The sequence below is a fragment of the Telopea speciosissima genome, chromosome 2 (assembly GCF_018873765.1).
Source record: "Telopea speciosissima isolate NSW1024214 ecotype Mountain lineage chromosome 2, Tspe_v1, whole genome shotgun sequence".
Lineage (NCBI taxonomy): Eukaryota > Viridiplantae > Streptophyta > Magnoliopsida > Proteales > Proteaceae > Telopea > Telopea speciosissima.
The window spans coordinates 54,686,338-54,706,911 of NC_057917.1; the positions used below are offsets into that span (position 1 = coordinate 54,686,338).

The window sequence follows — 20,574 nt, forward strand, 5'->3', positions numbered from 1 at the left end:
TAGACAAATTTCACATATGACCACATTGCCCTTTCTTCTAAATGATCTCAATCGTATCTGCAAACCCATTCTCTCGACTGTGGAGGATTCAAAACATTTGGAATCAAAGCAACCGCTTCCGATCACCTGCAACTCCATTTCAGGCGACCTGACCTATAAATCAAAGGCTGCTACTTCTCGTGATCACCACCGGCTTGGGTTTAAGTTTTTCGGCGACCTGTAAATCGAAGCTGTTGCTACTCTCAGTTCTATACTACATGTAAATCGAGAGATTCTACTACTCCCCCTTGTGAACTTCAACTCAAACTGCGTGTAGGTAAGTTGGGTAACTACAAACTTCGATTAGGGTTTTAGAATTGTAGACGCTGATTTTTGTCACCCCCTAATTGGCGATGATGACAACGGGACATGGACGATGGATGACGCACCCCCCTCTTTTCAGACCCAAAGATACCTGGCCCATAAGACCAAGAACCATGCTGAGCACAAAATGAACAAGGAAAAATGGCACTGCGCGCCCACAGCGCCGTGGACTCTTCCCACGACGCCGTGGACGCCTTCCCACGGCACCGTGGGTACCTTCCCACGGCACTGTGGGGGAGGTGTACCGGATTTCCACGGCGCCATGAGGGGGTGTGACATCAGTCTGCTGACGTCACCCATGGCGCCGTGGAGGACTTCTTCGGCCAGGAGAGAGAAAAGGTCCCTCCCTATAAATAGGAGGGTCCCCTCCCACACTTCCCAAGGAATTTTGGGTAGAGAGACCCTCCCCAAGTGATTCCTAGTATCTTTGTCTCCCTTTTCACCCTCATTTCTCCTCCTTCTTTCATGAGTGTGTGAGTATTTGAATTTTCCTTGAGGTGGACAGATCCTTCGATTGTCCCTCTGAGTATGGAGCACTTTGGCTCCTTAGCTTTGGTATCCCGTCTGTGCACGGATAACCATCGAAACTCCCTTGTTCCAGACGTTATTCTGTCTGTTTAGTCTTTTCCAAATCACTCAAAAGAGCCGTTACTCTGCCAAGAAAGAAGTAGCGTCGGTCCATTTGTCCATCTCCCCTGAGCCAGGGGCATACAACCATACAGGTATAATTCTTGCATTTTTGTTGATTCAATGTAGTCCTTTCATATTTTACCATTTTAGTTCACATTTTTCACATATATAATGTAGTTTATTATACTTTAGTTCAATTCATAGCATCTGAATGTAGTTCATAATATCCCCCATCCTCGTAATAAGAAAGAAACAACATTCGTCCTTATGTAGCATCTAACACAGAGAGACCGGCTTTGGCCGGGCGAGGTGGGTGCCTAACACCTTCCCACACTCGTAACCTGACCCCTTACCCGAACCTTTGGTCAGACCATATGGAGTCACGTAGCCCGATTCCGCTCACCACGGGTAGGGCTACACTTAATGGGTCCTAGGCCCTAACCCTAGGTGGTGACTTCTCATTATGTTAACATTTTTAATGCATGATCCCAATTCCCTATTCATCATACATTGACAATGATATCCACATCCATACACACACACATGTATCTCCCAAAACCCTATGACACTAATACACCTACAAAAAGGACTGAGGAAACCTTCGTCCCGAAGGACCGCGGTACTTACAAGAATGCTTAATGTTCTTCTTCCCTTGTGAATACCAAACCATCCCACTAAAAAACCTAAAACCAAAATGCTAGTTAAGGTTTTACTCAAAATAGCTTGATTTTAGATAACTGTTTATCATAGAACTTGTAGAAACCCTAATTGAATTTAAAATATGGTTGTTGAGATTCAAAGAAATTGTATAATATTACAGAGATTGATATGGTTGTCTACAAGTCTATTTTGTAGGTAAGATGTCGTCTGGTAGAATTAATTTGGAGTGGATGCACCACTTTTTTAGTTTGAATCAAAATAACCTATTCTATAATTTTTTACTACATATTCTCCATGTTTATTATCTCATATTGTGAAGAAGATATATAAATAACACTGTTATCAATCATTCCAAGGTAAGTTACAAAGGGATTTTCCTATTGATATCTTGTCAATTAATTTGTTACCCTTTTTTTTTTTTTTTTCCCCTTGTAGTATGAAACAATTTTATTTTTCAAAGGTAATAATGTCATTTTACACGTATACTCAAAAAATGTACATGACAATATATGACACCTTTTGATAGTGACAGTGATATATCATTTTCAACTTATTTTAAAAAATGCTTTTTATTCCCTTATCTTAAAAGACTTTTGGGAATAAGATAAAATGACAATTAAACGACGGTGTCCAGTTCTAATCAAACACACCTACATACAAAGGTGGCATTCAAACACTCAATTTCATAAAAGAACAAGTTTCCCTCTATCGTGGGAGAAAGAATCCATGATGTGAAAGTCATTATTACTTCTCCTTATTGGCGAATGTTTATACTATCCCTTCTCTTATGACACCTATTTCACCTCTACATTATCCACGGTGAAGGAGTACCTCCTTTGCCTGGGATGAAGGAAAACATAATGGAAAGTTCTTTAGAAGGTCTTCCTATTCGCTACAAAAATGAAAAAGTTTCTAAGTTCTTTCAATTTTCACTAAACAAAGGTCCTTAAAAGATCTTTCATTTTCCATAAGCCAAGGTCTCCAGAAAGCCATTTACACATAATAGAGACGGACAATCAATTGACCTAAGGGTGTCAAAATAGAATCAAAATTGAATACCGGAATTAAAACTAACCGGTATTCAATTAAAAAACAAATAAATACCTAAACTTCATTTTATTACTTCTTTTTAACAGGTTTTATTTTCAGAAAGGGGTAACATCGCTGTTTCTTTTGTTTATTAATTGAGTGGGATATAGGGATTTTCATCCTTTCAAGTGCACTTAGTGCACTTTTAAAGTGTATCAGACGGTTGTCACTACACTTGGGAGGATAAAAATCTAAGTCTCAAGTGCATTGCACCGTTCGATGCACCTTAAAGGTGCATTGACAGTACACCACACTTGAGAGAATAACAATTCTGGGTTATAGACATATAGAGGTTTGTGGAGGTCTCTTGTTTCTTGTATTTACTTTTCTTGACGAGGAGGGTATGTAGACATTTACATGCATTTTTCTAATTTCTGTTGCCATCTCGAAGGCCTGCATTTCGTGGATGTTCAATGTTAACAGCAGTAGATCTTCTGCCTAGCTTACTTGTTAATAGATGGATACCCATTACATGTAGGGCTTTAGTTAAATTTATGATCCGCATCATGCTCTCAAATTAGAGGGTACAAAGGTGATATGGAATATGAACTGACATTACAAATCGTGTATAAACTGAATATGAACCAAATTACACACATTACAAATGGAATTTGCAAACCGTTTTTTAAAACCGACACTATAAACCATATGTAAATCAGATATGATCGGATAACGAAAAGTCGAAAACCAAATAGAAACCAATAAAACTTAAATCGAATATAAAATAGGGGAAAATATAGGGACACCTCCTCAACTATGGCCTGTTTTCATGTACACCACCTCATCTTTAAAACTTTTCAAATACACCCCCTCATCTATTGAAACTAAGTAAATTAGTCCATCAAACTAATTGCCGTTTGTTTTAAACGTTAATACTCACTCAACCATTTTTTTAGGATCAAATTGCTCAAATTAAAAGTTTGAAGATGAAAATTTCCTTTAAGGGAAAATACTAGAACTAGAGTGCTATACACAACTGTTTGTTTCTGATCTTTACCTGCTAATAAGTCGGGGCCCACCGACCGATTCATCAGGATCACATGATTGTTAGAGTACCTTTCTGGGACAAATGTCGATCAAGATTGGCACAACAATTTCATCGTAATCCGTCAATGGCGCAGTGTCATGCGTGGCACTCGATCATTTATCTGAGTCTCGAATCAAACTCAGGCTATTTCACTGTAATTCAACGATGGCGCAGTGACCATGGGCGTGACACTCAATCATTTATCCGAGTCGGAGTCGGACATGGGACTCCGGAGTCGGGAGGATCTTTTCCTTGTACTACGTACTACTATCATGAGAATGGAAAAAAAAAGGAGAGGAGGGGGAGGAGGGAGGGAAATATAGGGACACCTAAAGGCAGACTAGGGGAAAAAAAAAAAAGAAGCATGATTTATATTTAGTATTTACCCTGAAAGGGTATTTTTCTTCTTCAAACTTTTAATTTGGGCAATTTGGTACTAAAAAAATGGTTGGGTGAGTATTAACGTTTAAAACTAACGGTAGTTAGTTTGATGGACTAATTTACTTACTTTGAATAGATGAGGGGGTGTGTTTGAAAGGTTTTAAAGATGAGGGGGTGTACATGAAAACAGGCCATAGTTGAGGAGGTGTCCCTATATTTTCCCCTATAAAATAATTCTGATTTTGATTTCAACATTCAAAATGTAAAATCCAACCATAACATAACTTATTGACATCCCTAGGTTGATTCAAGTCCATGGATTTCTTTTTTGCCAACAAACTTTCAAGAGAAGTTGGTGATAAAACTTAGCTCGGCCTCGGCCTCGGTCTCGATGCTTGGCCTCGGCCTCGGATTCGTTCCGTACGTTTACGTGGTAGCTTTTGGTTGGTTGGGGGATTTTAGGACACATCAATGAAAACAGGCCATAGTTGAGGAGGTGTCCCTATATTTTCCCCTATAAAATAATTCTGATTTTGATTTCAACATTCAAAATGTAAAATCCAACCATAACATAACTTATTGACATCCCTAGGTTGATTCAAGTCCATGGATTTCTTTTTTGCCAACAAACTTTCAAGAGAAGTTGGTGATAAAACTTAGCTCGGCCTCGGCCTCGGTCTCAGTGCTTGGCCTCGGCCTCGGATTCAGTTCCTGTACGTTTACGTGGTAGCTTTTGGTTGGTTGGGGGATTTTAGGACACATCAATGAAAACAGGCCATAGTTGAGGAGGTGTCCCTATATTTTCCCCTATAAAATAATTCTGATTTTGATTTCAACATTCAAAATGTAAAATCCAACCATAACATAACTTATTGACATCCCTAGGTTGATTCAAGTCCATGAATTTCTTTTTTGCCAACAAACTTTCAGGAGAAGTTGGTGATAAAACTTAGAAAAAGAGAATACTATTTGATCGTACAGCACACGCTACCCTTGCCTCCCGATAATAGAAACATGTGAAATGACCACCATATCCCTTAGAACCCCCGAGAAATGACCAGCATTTAACACTTATAAGTTATAAGTAGTGGTCCTTGTGATCGTGGACCCAATAAGTTTAGGCCTTTCTTTTTCACTTTCACTTCCTTTGTCCCGGTGGAACCAACACTTAATATTATAATCTAAAGACCCGTGAATTAGAATCAGCTTCTGTTTATGAGTGATTGCTCCGCAAGGAATAATGATAATATAATAAAGGAGGCAAGCGCCGCCGAGGAAGACGGAATACTAGTTAAGCTTGACAATCGATATAAGATTTCTTCCCCAATCCCACCTGAAATTACCGACATTTAATTCCCCAATAGAATGAGTCAAGCTCAAGTGTTCTCCAAACACGGTTTTCCCCACATGTCCCATGTGTCCCTTTAAATACGGCTGGAGTCCAGTAACTTTAAATATATAATATATATATATATATATATATATATATATATATATATAACTCAACATCTACAACTCATCTTAATTGCAAACCTGAAACTTAGAATAAAGCAATGGTTCAAACTATACAAACCCTTTCCTCCCCTGTGCATCTTCCCAACTTCCGGTGCCGGAAAACAGGACAGGTGCATCGCAGCAAGCGATATACGATGACGGTTTCTGCAGCGAAAAGAGATGATGATTACGATGGTAGGAGTAGGACAGGGAAGCTTGTGGACGAGAACATGGTAGTATTGAGGAAGCGAATTCAGGAGATGAAGATGGTGGAGAGGAATGAAGAAGCTCCGGAGTATTGGATGGAGTGGGAGAAGAGGTATTACACAAATTACTACTACTCTGACGTATATGAAGCCGTGGGTTTGCTTCAAACCCAACTCATGGAAACCAGGCCAAGCGTAGCTTTGGGAATGGTTGCTCTTGTCATTGTTAGTGTGCCCACGTCAACGTTCATGGTGGCCTTGCATTTGATGAAGATGGCCAATTGGATCTAATTATCTTCAGGGTTTCACCTCTCTTGGTCTTAGTCCTATAGGCAATGTTTCATTTATTCCACTCCTTTTTCTTTCATATTTTTTGGCTCTTAATTAGCATTGTTAGCTATTAATATATTTTTTTTCTACCAAAAAAAATGCTATTAATATTTTTTGGGTGAATTTGTAAATTAATGGCATACAACTTGGGTGATTTTTTCTTTTCTTAATCCTCTCTTGTACTTGGATGAATTAATATCAATCAATATGCATATTGGATATCTCAAACGAATATTACTGGCTGGTGCCCGGGCACCGCGCCCGATAGCTTACTATATAAGCGGGTGATGTGCCTATCTTTCTCACAAAATAAAAAAAATTGAATTATTTTCCCATATAAACCACCCTAAGAAATTGCTCATTTAACTAGTATTGATTCATAATTTTATTTTAAATAAAGTGGAAAAGCCAACATAATACAAGTTGGGCAACCTTAAGGTATTAGATGAAGATTGTAGTATATTAAAACACAACCAAGTGTTAGATGTAAGCATTGTAGATTACAAACCCGAAACCCAAACTCCACATAATGACCTAGAACATAAATACATTAACCATAAATAAAGGGATTAGAAATACCTTGCACCTCGTTTGTTGATGAAGAATGATAAAATATAATCCTTAAGCAATCTCCTCATGCAACCTTAAATATTGTGGATTACAAACCTGAAACCCTAACTCCACATAATGACCTAGAACACAAATACATTAAACATAAATGAAGGGATTAGAAGTACCTTGCACCTCATGCTAATGAAGAACGATAAAATATAACCCTTAAGCAATCTCCTCACGCAACCTTGATGAATCAGGCTTTGAAGGGATCTTCTATAGTCTTCCGCTTTTCACCCATGAATACTCTTTCTTGTGGGAGAAAACAGAAAGTGAATGATCGTGTCTGCAGAGACCTTCCTTAATAGTACTTATAGTATTGTCCCAAAATCCAAACTCACTTCCACAATGGGTTTGGGGTAACCCATCCCGGTAAATCGGGTGACATGTTTGAACTAGCCCATGTATTAGAATCTCCATCTAAAGACTGAACCCAGTAATTAATTAAGTCCATAAAATAGCTTTGAAAATCTCTTACACCAAGGTCATAGATAATCGATTTAGAACTATATCTCTGTCACTTTCAACGTGTCAAAACTTCATTCACATAGTTTTCGCATACAAGTATAACTTAAGTTGGTAGGGAGAGATACCACATGTTTATAATTGGGAAAGGTGTTTCCTTTACATGCAGGACTTGGTGTCAACTCATCTTGTTTGGGCATCAGAGGGAGATGCGGAGAGACAGGGCAAGGAGGAGGAGAGAAAGGAATGCAGAGGCCAGGAGGTGAGAGAGAGAGAGAGGGCATCTCTTTTCAGGTAAGATGTTCAATAGTTGAGATTTGATAGGGTTAGATCCATCTTTATCTTTTTGGGTCCATGATCGTGCTGCCAACTTATTCGCATATCCATCTCGCGACAATTTAACCTTACAATTGAGAGAAGTTCAGGAGATCCAATTATAAAACACATGCAATTTGTCACACGTTAAACAATTTGCTAAGCCAGACTTGAGAGACTTGGAAGTTGGAACAATACCCTCCTCCTTCTGACTCCTTCCTTCCTTCCTTCCTTCCTTGCCTTCTAAGGTAAAACAAATGTTGCTTTAAGCACGTGCTGTCAACCTTATCTAAACTAGACTAATTGTGCAAGCATTTCTTATCCCTTCACACTTCACCTATGCTTGCCCCGGATACACTTATACGGGTAGAATTTTTTTTTTTTTTTGGTGGGGGGGGGGGGGAGGGGGAGGGAGTGTAATAAGAAAGTATAAATAAACTTAAGATAACAAGTTCACAGTATCCTTCTGATATATAAAATCACACCTATTAGAAGGAACATTCCTACTACTACAAGTGTAACAACAAAATTTCGTTCTACTAGAAAAAGACAAAGTGAAAAAAAAAAATAGTTTAAAAGGAGAATCAATTTTGGGTGAAGCATAACAGAGACTGGAATATCAGAAATCCTGCTTGAAAGATTCAAAAGTTGGGGAACTAAATGCCATAACCACGTCACTTTGGAAGTGAACAAAAAATGGAGCAGTCCCTTCCTTGTACACCAAATTTCTCGGAGGAAATTTTATTGCTACACTTATAGTAGGAATCTTCCTGCTACAAGGCTCGCACCCAAGAAAATGAGATCTTAAAAGGTATTTTAGAAAATACTAAAACCTAAGAGGGTATTTATGAACCTAAAGGGGAAGTGAATTATTCTATTTTCTTGGTTGCTAGCCTTGTAACAGGAACATTGCAAAATTTTTTCCAAATTTCTCCAATTGCCTATGCAATCGAATCGCATGTTCCAATCCCTTGTCCAGACTAAGAATCCCAGACTCCAAGTCTTGGGATGTGTCCAAGAAACCTGCATCAATCAAAACAATTTGTCCTTCTAACAGAAAGTCGTAGTATGTTCATCCCGCTCTACCTTGGACTGAATTAAAGGATTCTGCGTAAATCAAAATAGAATAACTTAAAATAGGTAAAATAAGAAGTTAAGGGTGACAATATCTAATCTAATCTTTGTCTTTGGAACAGTTGATTATATAATTATATGCGTCGACGTACAAATACAATCCCAACTGCGTCATCCAAACCTTTAATTATATTTTGTTGGGAAGTGATAGGTAGGGTTGGCATTTTAGTCTTCAACTAATTAAAAAGAATTTATATTCAAGAGCTGCGTACCAATTTTAGACAATGCACTTTTGGCCATCATATGCGAGAAACCAACTCCAGACTTCTTGGTTGGGTTTCTACATTCCTGTCAAGAGTTACATTTTTGTGTTGCTAGCCTCCCAAAAGCTCTTTCCGTTACTGTACGCAATGACGTGAATGAGAAGAAATACTACCGGGTGTAATATCTGCTCCTCTTATTAATCTAATATAATATCTCCCTTTCTTCAAGAAAAATAAAAAAATTAAAAAAAAATTATTTGGGTTTTCGACCTTCTGGTTTTGCAATAAATTAAATATATATCTTTTTCTTTGGGGGGTAAAAAATTGAATATATATCGTTTGCAATGTCAACCTTAGTTTGGTTCCAAAAACAAAATTTATGTAAACTTGGCCTCTAGTCGACTCAGAACGGACTAATCCCATACAGAAATTAGGGTTTAGATTGTTTAATATCCATCAATTTTAGATCAATTCTGACTGATTTTGACTGAAATCAATTGAGATAGATCTGAATCTCGATTCCTGATTTTTAAACTCTGATTTAAGGTGAACTGAGCTGTTTCAAGTTACATAAAAGGGAAAAAGTTTCTTATCGTCCGTGCACCATTGCATATGGGGAAGCATCAAGAGGGATGGGATTTCTCCCTTTTATGGGGTGAGATGGTCATTTCAAATCCCTTTGTGTCTGGATGTACGCCACAAGGACTTTTTGGGGTTTTTCTTTCTTTTTATTTATTTATTATTTTTTCTTCTTTATGCTAACGGCTAACCATGTGGGCTCCATGGAGATGATACTATTCTTGCGACGACCTACCTCACCTCCCCCACTCCCCGGCCCAAAAAACAAAAGTCTCAAAAACACAGCCGGTTATTAATAAATATACAGGTAGAAAAAACGCCACTAAAGCCCCACTATTTGTGTAACAGTTATTTGACCGCCTTATTGTGGAATTTTTTAGTGCTTTGACTGCCTTATTGTGAAAACGGATTGCAAGGAATTCTGTTCTTATATAACGGGTGTAAATACAACGATGCCATTGATTGATGAAATCTTATACATCTTAATGAATCGAAGTTTTTAACCCCCATGCTTTGATGCGTTAGCACTCGTAGTAAGAAAATGCGCCCCTAACAAAGTCGAGGCAATGGTGGCCTACGATCAATCGTTGCTAGGTTGCATGGTTGCATGGCTCGTTAGCCTGTTTATCTAGTGGTAGACCTTTTCTTTTTCGGGGTGCGTTAGCACATCCGGCTCCTTGCTTACTGTTGATAGTAGACCACCCTGTTGTTTTCTTCGCTGATCACGACATATTGTTTGTTAATATTGATGGAGTTTAGCTTACTGAATCCATAAACCGTCAAAGTCACCGTTACTGGTACATTAACTCTATAGGTAGGTATCGATAGGGATTGCGTAATGTAGTTGTACTTAAGGTTGCATTGAAGTAGCGCTTTTCTTTTTGAAGATATAGTGAAGTACCAAAGGCGAACGGGGCTTTCAGGCGGGGATGTCTAGTAGAATGCTTGGAACTTCAATGGGAGAGGAAGGGATCATTGAGGGCATTCTTGGTCTTATAGTGCATTCATGCAGCAAGATTCAGATTAAATGGATATAGAGGGAACAAAGTCTAGTTCTGGTAAATTTTATAAAATGAAGTTCCAAATTACCTCTCTGTGTTTCTAGTTATATTCGATGTTGATCGGTTTTAACCGATGTCGATATTTTTCATTGTGTCTCTTGAAGGGACACATCTCTTAAGAAGGGTGTCTCCAAGGGGTCTTTTTCCTCTATATATAAAAGATATTTTTGGACATGCACTTTGTATGATGATTTACAAATGTCTTTCCACACTCTCTTTTGTACTCAATTGCTCTAAAATTTTCTTTCTAGTTTTTTATTGTTTTGAGAGGTCCTATTATTCCATTCATGTTATTAATTGAGTACAACCCGAATGTGTCTCGATGAGCCCAATAAGCGAGTACAATGACTATTAGAGGACTAAAAGGTTGTTTTATCTTAGAAGTAGATTCACAAGAACTCGTATTGCACCATAGAGGGACGTCTCCGTCTTAAAGAAAATGTCCATTGCCACGACTCAACCTCTTAAGTTTTTCAACATAATTTTAGGCTCGTAACGCTATAATTAGAGCTTGAATTACCGACTTCAACATTGGTTTGTCTACAAAACAGATAAGTAATCTAAACTCTTTCTTATACATATTTCATGTATGGTTTGGATCATATATTTCCAACAAGTTCATGTATGCCTGAAAAAACGCTTCGCCATTTCCTATTTCATAAACACGTTTAATAAAGCGGTCATTGAGCGCTAACGCAACAAATTGAAGACGATGAAGAAAATGATTTGTAATTTGGGGTTTTACCTAGCCTCAAGGGTATTATGGATAGTTCATCATGTGAAAAGGGTAATTTTGCCATTATAAAAGACTTAACAACGAATTAACTGCACGGACCTAAAGAATGGACTAAGTCAAAATAGAGTCATAAAATAAGGAATGTCTATGATATTTTGAGAGTTTTTGAGCTGTCCGTAATATACGTATGATATCCTTATAGGGGATGTCTGAGAAATTTTCCCTTCTTTTTTTGGGTGCTGAACTTTAAGGTCTCTCTTATAACAAAAAAAATAACTTTAAGGTCTCTCACTATCGCTCAACAAAGGACTGTTGAATGCCTTTCATTTTCCCTAATAAGACTCTAGAAGGCCATTTACACAGAATGGACGCACAAACCAGTTGACCCAAGTCCATGAATTTCTATTTTTGTCAACAAACCTCAGGAGAAGTAGATGATGAAACTTAGAAGCATTCGTCATCGTGGTGGTTGTGGAACCAATAAGTTTGGGGCTTTGCGTGTGCACCTGTGTCATACACTACCTCAAACCCACGAAAGACATTACTTTTGGCTTTCACTTTCGCTTTCATTCTCCTTTCTCCTTTCTCCTGGTACAACAACTTAATATTATTGTAAACTAAGGAGGCGTGGATTAGAATCCCTTCTGTGTATGTATTATTGCTCTGCTCTGCATTGCACTGCAAGAAATAATTATAATATAAAGGCGCCAAGCGCCGTCAAGGAATATATTACGTACACGAGTGCGTGTGGAGAGAAAAAATGAAAGAGATAAAGGGATGAAGATAAGAATGAGACAAGGAAAAAATACGGATATAGATTGGGCTTGATTGAATCCAGATCCTCAACATTTAACCATCGTAATCGATCTCTCACCATCTATGAGATGTGGTCCTCACACTGCAAAGGGTGGTGTACGTCCATATCCATGGATGGAAAATTATCTCCTTTAGTTTCCTACACGGCTCAGTTTCCCAGTGCCTCTAATAAGGGGGTTGATGGGCCCCACCTGGGTAGGGGTAGGGTGGTCATTGCATCGCCTTTGTTAGGGGCATTGAGCCGAGCAAGACACTGGAGGGGATAAAAATCCACCCATGGATAGTCTAAGATCGACTTTGGTGGTTAAATGTCATTGGGCTGGAGAGGATCTGGGCTCGGCTTGCTTTACTTAACTACAATTACACCTATAACCCTTAATTATTTAATTGCACATACACCTTAACATAGAATAATCACTTGTAACTCACAAGACTAACTCATACAAGAGTAATCCATATACCTTATGTGAGAAAAAACGCTAATTGGTCGTGCGCCTAGCATGGCTCTCATGCCTAGAGACAGAAACCGCCTTATCGTCTAGAAATGATCGTCTTGATTTCATGGGATTTCCTTCTTTTTACAGGGGTAAGACGGTCATTTCTAGGCGGCAAGGTGGTTTTTGTGTCTAAACATGGGAGTCACTCACTCTATGTGCGCAACCGGTTAGCATTCTCTCACCCAAGCCTTATTTTCAATAATATTTTACTCTATTCTATTCCTATACGTAACTTCTCATGCATATCTAGACACGTAATGGGGGAATCGTTATCCTCTCCTGTTACAATACGGTGCTGTAACGTATCGTGTGACGTTGCAGAGGCCATGTGACACAGTGGATCCCATATGATGTACGTGGCCTCTGCAGCCACCGCACGATGTGTTACAGCACCATGCTGTAACAGGAGAAGATAAATACTAATTTGGTAGTTAAACTCGAAAATCTAGATAAAAGCTTTCTTCCCTTCTGAAAGTTACCGACATTTCGCCATTAGAATGAGTCAAGTTCAAGTGTTCTCCAAACACGGTTTTCCCCACATGTCTCATGTGTCCCTTTAAATTAATACGCAATCCAGTTCGATGAGACAACTATATATATATATATATAAAAAGCAAGCAACACAGCTCACAAAGAACATTCCCTCGTCTTCCAACTTGAAACTTAGAATAAAGCAATGGTTCAAACTATACAAACCCTTTCCTCCCCTGTGCTTCTTCCCAACTTCCGGTGCCGGAAAATAGGATTGGTGCACCACTGCAATAGAAATACGATGACGGTTTCTGCGGCGAAAAGAGATGATGATTACGGTAGTGGGAGTAGGACAGGGAAGCTTGTGGACGAGAACATGGTGGTGTTGAGGATGCGAATTCAGGAGATGAAGATGGTGGAAAGGAATGAAGAAGCTCCGGAGCATTGGATGGAGTGGGAGAAGAGGTATTACACAAATTACTACTACTCTGACGTATGTGAAGCCGTGGGTTTGCTTCAAACCCAACTCATGAAAACCAGGCCAACCGTAGCTTTGGGAATGGTTGCTCTTTTCATGGTTAGTGTTCCCATGTCAACGTTCATGGTGGCCTTTCATTTGATGAAGATGGCCAATTGGATCTAATTATCGTCAGGGTTTCACCTCTCTTAGTCTTAGTCTTATAGGCAATTTATCATTTATTTCCAGTCCTTTTTTTTTCAGTTTTTTTTTTTTTTTGTGGCTCTTAGCTTTGTTAGCAATTAATATTTTTTAGGTTAATTTGTACATTAATTGCATACAACATTGGTGATTCTTTCTTTTCTTTAATCCTCTCTTGTACAGTTACGTGGATGAATTAATATCAATCAATATGCATATTGGATATCTTAAACGAATACTGGCTAGCGCCCATTGAATCTATCTTTCTCTTCCCCTATGTAAAATGATCACCGCCGTTCCTGTATGATGCCTCGTTCCACAAACCTATTGGTGCCGCTGGTTAGTCCGCCCATCTCTCTCACAAAATAATATAAAATTAAATAAATTGAATTATTTTGTCCTATAAGCCGGATCGTGATCTTTTACGGATTCAGATCCTCTACTGTCAAGCTGCCCAACAAAATCGTACTGTCAAGACACAGTAAGGCATTAAATGACCGCCGTACCCCCATTTGGGCAAGGCACTCAGGTAGGGGTAAGACGGTCATTTTCTGCCTAGCTGTGTCTTGGCAGTAGGGTCCTGCCGGCCATCTCGGTAGTAGAGGATCCAAATCTGCAGAGCTGCCCAGTAGGACTATGCAACCCAGACATAATGAGGCGCGCAATGACCGCCTTACCCCCACTCAAGCAAAGCGTATGGGCAAGGGTAAGGCAGTCACTGCACGCCTCAATGTATCTGGACTGCACGGTCCTGTCGAGCAACTCTGCAGTAGAGGATCTGGATTGCTATAAGCCACCGTAAGAAATTGCTCATTTAACCACTATTGATTCAAAATTTTATTTTAAATAAAAGGAAAATTTTCATGAACATCCCAAACTTTGGAAAAATATCACAGACACTCCTTGCTTTATGATTTTATTTCAACTTAGTCCACTCCCTTAGGTCTGTGCAATTAAGTCCCTGTTAATTCTTTTATAATGGTAAAATTACCTTTATAAAAAGATGAACTTAACATAATACCCTTAAAGATAAAACCCCAAATTTACCAAAAAAACAAACACCACGGTTTTCACTGGACACGCACACCACCCATTCTCTCTTCCAACATTTTCGCTAGGCTGAAGGAGGAAGATGCAAAGGGAACTTTTGTATGGGCATATATTGCTGTAAGGATTCCCCAAGAGGGGTTGCTCCCTTGACGCCATCAAACTCCTCTCAATAGTTAAAGATTTGTTTTTAGTATTTGTTGGGTTTTCCTGTTACAAAGTTTCTACTTGTTCGCACCTCCAGTGCCTCTTTATTGAATCTCGTGAAAAAGTTAAAAGTCTATGGTGCTATTTCTATAATAACCACATCAAGAGAACGATGCCTAGGTTAAAGTGTTTTCTCTCTTAATGTTCTATTATATATTTTTTAAAATGTTATGCATGTTAACTGGTCAAAACTCTCTCTCTCTCTCTCTATAATAACCACATCGAGAGAACGATGCCCAGGTTAAAGTGTTTTCTCTCTTAATGTTCTATTATATATTTTTTAAAATGTTATTCATGTTAATTGCTCAAAACTCTCTCTCTCTCTCTCTCTCTCTCTCTCTCTCTCTCTCTCTCTCTCTCTCTCATCAATTAATTGATTTGTGTTATAACAAATTGATTGGACTAATTGACTTGGATTATAAAAATATACAGCCCCACCTAGATTTGATTCCTTAGAGCACAGATTGAAGTTATATTTCAGGACTCAAAAAGTTTAAAGATGCGATGATGGTTGACATCTTGCAAATGACAACTGCAGAAGACACAAGAAAGAAGAGGAGCAAGAAGGGAAAAAACATAAAAAACAAAATGAGAAATCAAAAGGGGACTTGCAGCAACGGAGGTAGAAGAAGAACAAGAATCCCATACCCATCGTGTTACCGTTTTGAGTTGATTTGGGAAAGAAGATTGGTGAAGGGGGAAAAATCTTCACCTACCACTAAAACTATATATGGGCTTAGGGCCATTTCTTCAAAAATGTTATAAAAATTATTTATATATTGATAGTTACTAAACGGTTTCTCGTTCTATACTCTATTATGTCTACTAGGTACTAAACGGTTTTCATTTTTTGATCAACGGAGGTCGAAGAAGAACAAGAATCCCATACCCATCATGTTACCGTTTTGAGTTGATTTGGGAAAGAAGATTGGTGAAGGGGGGAAATATCTTCACTTACCACTAAAACTATATATGGGCTTAGGGCCATTTCTTCAAAAATTTTATAAAAATTATTTATATATTGATAGTTACTAAACGGTTTCTTGTTCTATACTCTATTATGTCTACTAGGTACTAAACGGTTTTCATTTTTTGATCGAAAATGGTTATCAGTAATGATTTTTTTTTAAAATAGGCCATAAGAAAAAAAACAAGATACCAAAAAAACAGATCGAATTTCTATTTCATTTGATTTTACTCTTGCTTTTTAATGAACACATGGTTAATTTGATGGACAAAGTAGTAATTTCATGTTAAAAATAAAAGAGGAAATTACTCTTCCCCTTCCCTCAATTATGCTCTAATGACAAACCCCTCCCCTGGGTTTTGGGTAATGATTCTCCCCTCCCCTGCATTCCTTAGATTCTATCAACCGTACCCATTCCGTTAAAAAAGGCTGTTAAGTGTTATAAAAAGACTATATTACCCTCTGACCTCCTTCTTCTTCTTCCTCCTGCAACTCCGGCAACTCTGCCCCCAATCGGTTGATTCAAAAATAGAAAATATAAAATCACTTTTCGTTATAAATTGATCATCCCTATCCATTTAAAAGGAACGCTACCGATCCATAAGTTATCGTCTCTCCTCTTCCTACTTTCAGATGTCCATTGAGGATTTTATGTTATCAGTCTCTGTTTCTTGTCAAATCTTTACTAATCTCAACAAATCCTAGCTAATTCGAACAAACCCAGATTAGATTCTTTATAGGGCCTTCTTTTTTTTCTTATTTATTCCTCAATTGCCGATCACTCTGTAGTCTTTATAGATGGAATTCTCTTTCATAGTGCAGCATAGAAGAATTCCAGAACCACAGGGTTAGGAATTAGAACCAGATTAGAGAAAGTTGATAGTTGGAACAAATCTGGTTGGGGCTGAACCTGGTCGATACGGTCTAATTAACAGGGATAATATGAGAGTAAGATTTGATTACAATACACTGGCTTATTTGAGACATATTGGGGTTTCCTGTTCGGGTTAGGAAACTTGAAAACCCAGATGGAAAACAGAAATTGGTAGCAGTGATTTAAGGGCTCAAAACAATGAACTAATAATGGTATGATCTAGTGATTAAACAATAATATGTGCAATTAAAGCAATAACTGAAACCAGATTCAGAAAAATCAGAATTGAAGAAGTAGCCTTGAAGTAGACTGGTGGAATATCAAACAGAAACCTGAAGATTATACAGAAGCGGAATCCTTGATTAAAGAGGCAATTCAATAGCTGGTTGCGAAGGAAGAGAGAGAGAGAGAGAGTTATGATATTGGAGTAACCTAAAGTAGGGCTTAGCTTCCAGTTGTGATTGGAGTGACCTAAACTATCTTCCTCACTTCACCTCATCACCATGACCCACTCCCTTTCCAAGACTCCCAAAAACGAAACTGTTATGATCATAGATAGATGGATAATTTGTGTTGGGTTAATCTATTTGGGGTAGATAGGTAATTAGCATGTTAGGGGTAAATGGGTAATTAATTGTAGATAGGGCTTTATAAAATGTAGGGGATGTTTGTAAAAGGGGCATCAAGAATTAATCAAACTCTGTTCTTCAATCTCGTCTTCTTCTTCTTCTGCTTCTTCTTCGTCTTCTTCGTCTTCTTCCTCTGTCTCTGACTCCCCCCTTCTTCTATTCCAGTCGTACACGCATCATTGGTCCGACCTGCTCTCGGCTCTTCCAGCATGGCAGAGGGTACCCGTTTGCGCCAACTTGACGAGTCTGTCAAAGCTTTGCAGGAGCGATCTACCGCTCACGGTGCCATTCTCCAGGAATTGCGTGCGACAATCGTTGGCCAGCAGGCTACGCTTTCTAATATCTCCGCGCAACTCGCTACTATCACCGGCCAGTTCGACCAGGTCTTACGCCTGCCTCCAGCGTCACCGGATCTGCGTTCTGGCATCAAACCCACTCCAGGATCATCCACCACCCCTGATCTTACCATTGCTCCGCCAATTCAGGCCCGCACCGTGAGTCTTGAGTTTCCTCGCTTCGTCGGCACCGATCCAGTTGGTTGGATATTCAAAGCCGAAAGGTTTTTTGATTTTCATCGCACTCCCGACGATCTGCGTTTCTTTGTATCTTCCGTTCACATGGATGGACCGGCTCGCCAATGGTTCCAGCAGGTACATCGTTCCACACCGTTCACCACCTGGTCCACCTTCACTGAAGCTCTCACAACTAGTTTCCATCATTCTCCTCCTTCTCCAACCTCTGGTTCATCCACTTCTCTGTCGCCGCTTGATGATCTGACCTCAACCATGACTCCCACTGAAACCCTCGTCACTCTTTCCAAATCTGAATATGAAGATCAACGGATTACTTTGGCCAAGTTGTGGCCAATACCCTCTGTTTTCGACGATTTTGAATTAATTTCCGCAAGCCACAACAATATTCTGCTGTAGGCGTGACATCGAATGGAGAACGAACCGGCCCACAAGCCACCAGGTTCGGCATTGGTTTAGATGACCACCACCTTGAGATTTCCGTCAACCAGTCACCGACTTGGATCAGATTAGTGTTTGATTGAGGAAAGACGGAATGTGTGACATCGAAGACAACGGTGACTGTTTGCTCTTCTCCAACCTCTGCATCGTCTTCATCTCCTGTTCAAATCTCTTTTTCAAGCTTCCTGAATTTATTCACCCATATGCGAGGTTGCAGTTCGATCAAATCCCTATAGCAGTGTTGTATGCGTTTTGGTTGCCGCTCACGGATATACACTTTGGTTCTCCACTCCAGAACCTTCTCGGTATGGAGGAAAAGAGCAACGTCGTCCGAATCAGAAAGGGCAGAGTACACACGATGCTCGACCAAAGACCCTTGGCCAAACTGAAAGCGCACTGGCTGTGGTACGTCGCTTGGCTTATGGCTGAACACACTTCGCCACTTTCGGCGTACACCTCTGCCAAGCAATCTCTTGAAGGCGTGATGCTCATCGTCCTCGTTGTTGTGCTACCACCGATCATTTTGGAGTATGCTGAGAGTGAAAACCCTGCGCCAGCCATTCAATTGTACCGTCAAATGCAGATTTCCTCCACTAGACTTGACACCCACCCCTACTCTTTTCTTCTCAAGGCCTACGCAAAGTTTCTTACCATCAGAGAAGGTGAGAAGATACACTGCACTGCCATAAGAAATGGGTATGGGTTTGAGACATTGGTCTTTGTTCAGAACACTTTAGTTCACATGTATGTTGCCTGTGGGTTTTATGAGCGCACACACAAGTTGTTTGAGTTAATGCCTGAAGGAACCCTTGTGACATGGAACTCTATGATTAATGGGTTTACTCTTAATGGGAGGCCCAATGAGGCTCTGACGCTTTTCAGGGATATGGGCTTGGAGGGTGTTGCACCAGATGGTTTCACCATGGTTAGTTTGCTCCTGCTTGTGCTGAGCTTGGAGATTTGGCTTTGGGTAGGAGGGCTCATTTGTACATGCTGAAGGTCGGTTTAAATAGTAACTTGCATACTGGGAATGCCCTTGTAGACCTTTATGCAAAATGTGGGAGCGTTAAAAAGGCACATACAGTACTTTTTGAGATGGAGAGAAGGAATGTTATATCTTGGACTTTTTTGATTTTTGGCTTGGCCGTTATTGGGTTTGATAAGGAAGCAATTGAGCTCCTTGTGCAGTTGGATAGGGAGGCATTGGTTCCCACTGAGATTACCTTCGTTGGGGTCTGGTATGCTGGCAGTCATTATGGAATGGTGGATCAAGGATTTGAGTACTTCAAGAGGATGAGGGAAGTATATAGGATCATGCCTAAGATAGAACATTATGGTTGCATTGTTGATTTGTTTGGAAGGGATGGGTTGGTACAAGAAGCACATGATTTTATTCATAATATGCCACTGGAACCCAATGCTGTTGATTGGAAGACTCTACTTGGAGCTTGTGCTTATCATGTTCTCAAATTCCCTTCTAGCAATTGGGTTATTATTGACGCAACAATGAAGATCGGCAAGGGCAATCATCTCTCCCGTGAGGGTGCTATCACTCAGCTGCCAATTAGAGTACGTTTAGTGTTCGATCCGGGGATCCATTTACAAACTTTTGCAGCAGAACCTTGAGGAGTTTCAGCTCTAGTTGTCCATGGATATCCGTTCTCAATAGAACCTTGAGGACAAGGTTCTGTCTGAAGGGGTTGGCAATGTTATGATCATAGATAGATGGATAATTTGTGTTGGGTTAATCTGTTTGGGGTAGATAGGTAATTAGCATGTTAGGGGTAAATGGGTAATTAATTGTAGATAGGGCTTTATAAAATGTAGGGGATGTTTGTAAAAGGGGCATCAAGAATTAATCAAACTCTGTTCTTCAATCTCTTCTTCTTCTTTTTCTTCTTCTTCTTCGTCTTCTTCTTCGTCTTCTTCCTCTGTCTCTGACTCCCCCCTTTCCAAGACTCCCAAAAACGAAACCCATCTTCCTCACTTCACTTCACCTCAACTCAGACGATCTTAATCCCTTCTTCTTTCTTATCTTTTCTGGGTCTCTTCTGTTTGTCCAAACTCACCATAACTCTTCTTCGTTGAGAACACCCAGATCAAGAATGTGGTGGTTTATTTCTCCGGTGACCTTTCCAAAGAGATACGTCAG

General features: G+C 39.5%; 2 protein-coding genes and 1 pseudogene across 2 annotated transcripts; all 3 read left to right on the plus strand.

The window, feature by feature from the left end:
- The first annotated feature begins 5,690 nt into the window (after positions 1-5,690).
- LOC122649918 lies at positions 5,691-6,249 on the plus strand. Its single transcript, XM_043843179.1, has one exon. The coding sequence runs from the start codon at positions 5,704-5,706 to the stop codon at positions 6,139-6,141; it is 438 nt and encodes a 145-aa protein (XP_043699114.1). The 5' UTR covers positions 5,691-5,703; the 3' UTR covers positions 6,142-6,249.
- Positions 6,250-13,252: 7,003 nt separating this feature from the next.
- LOC122649919 lies at positions 13,253-13,739 on the plus strand. Its single transcript, XM_043843180.1, has one exon. It carries the CDS (start codon positions 13,275-13,277, stop codon positions 13,710-13,712), a length of 438 nt encoding a protein of 145 aa, XP_043699115.1. The 5' UTR covers positions 13,253-13,274; the 3' UTR covers positions 13,713-13,739.
- Positions 13,740-18,516: 4,777 nt separating this feature from the next.
- Positions 18,517-20,048, plus strand: LOC122650877 (annotated as a pseudogene).
- The last annotated feature ends 526 nt before the right edge of the window (positions 20,049-20,574 follow it).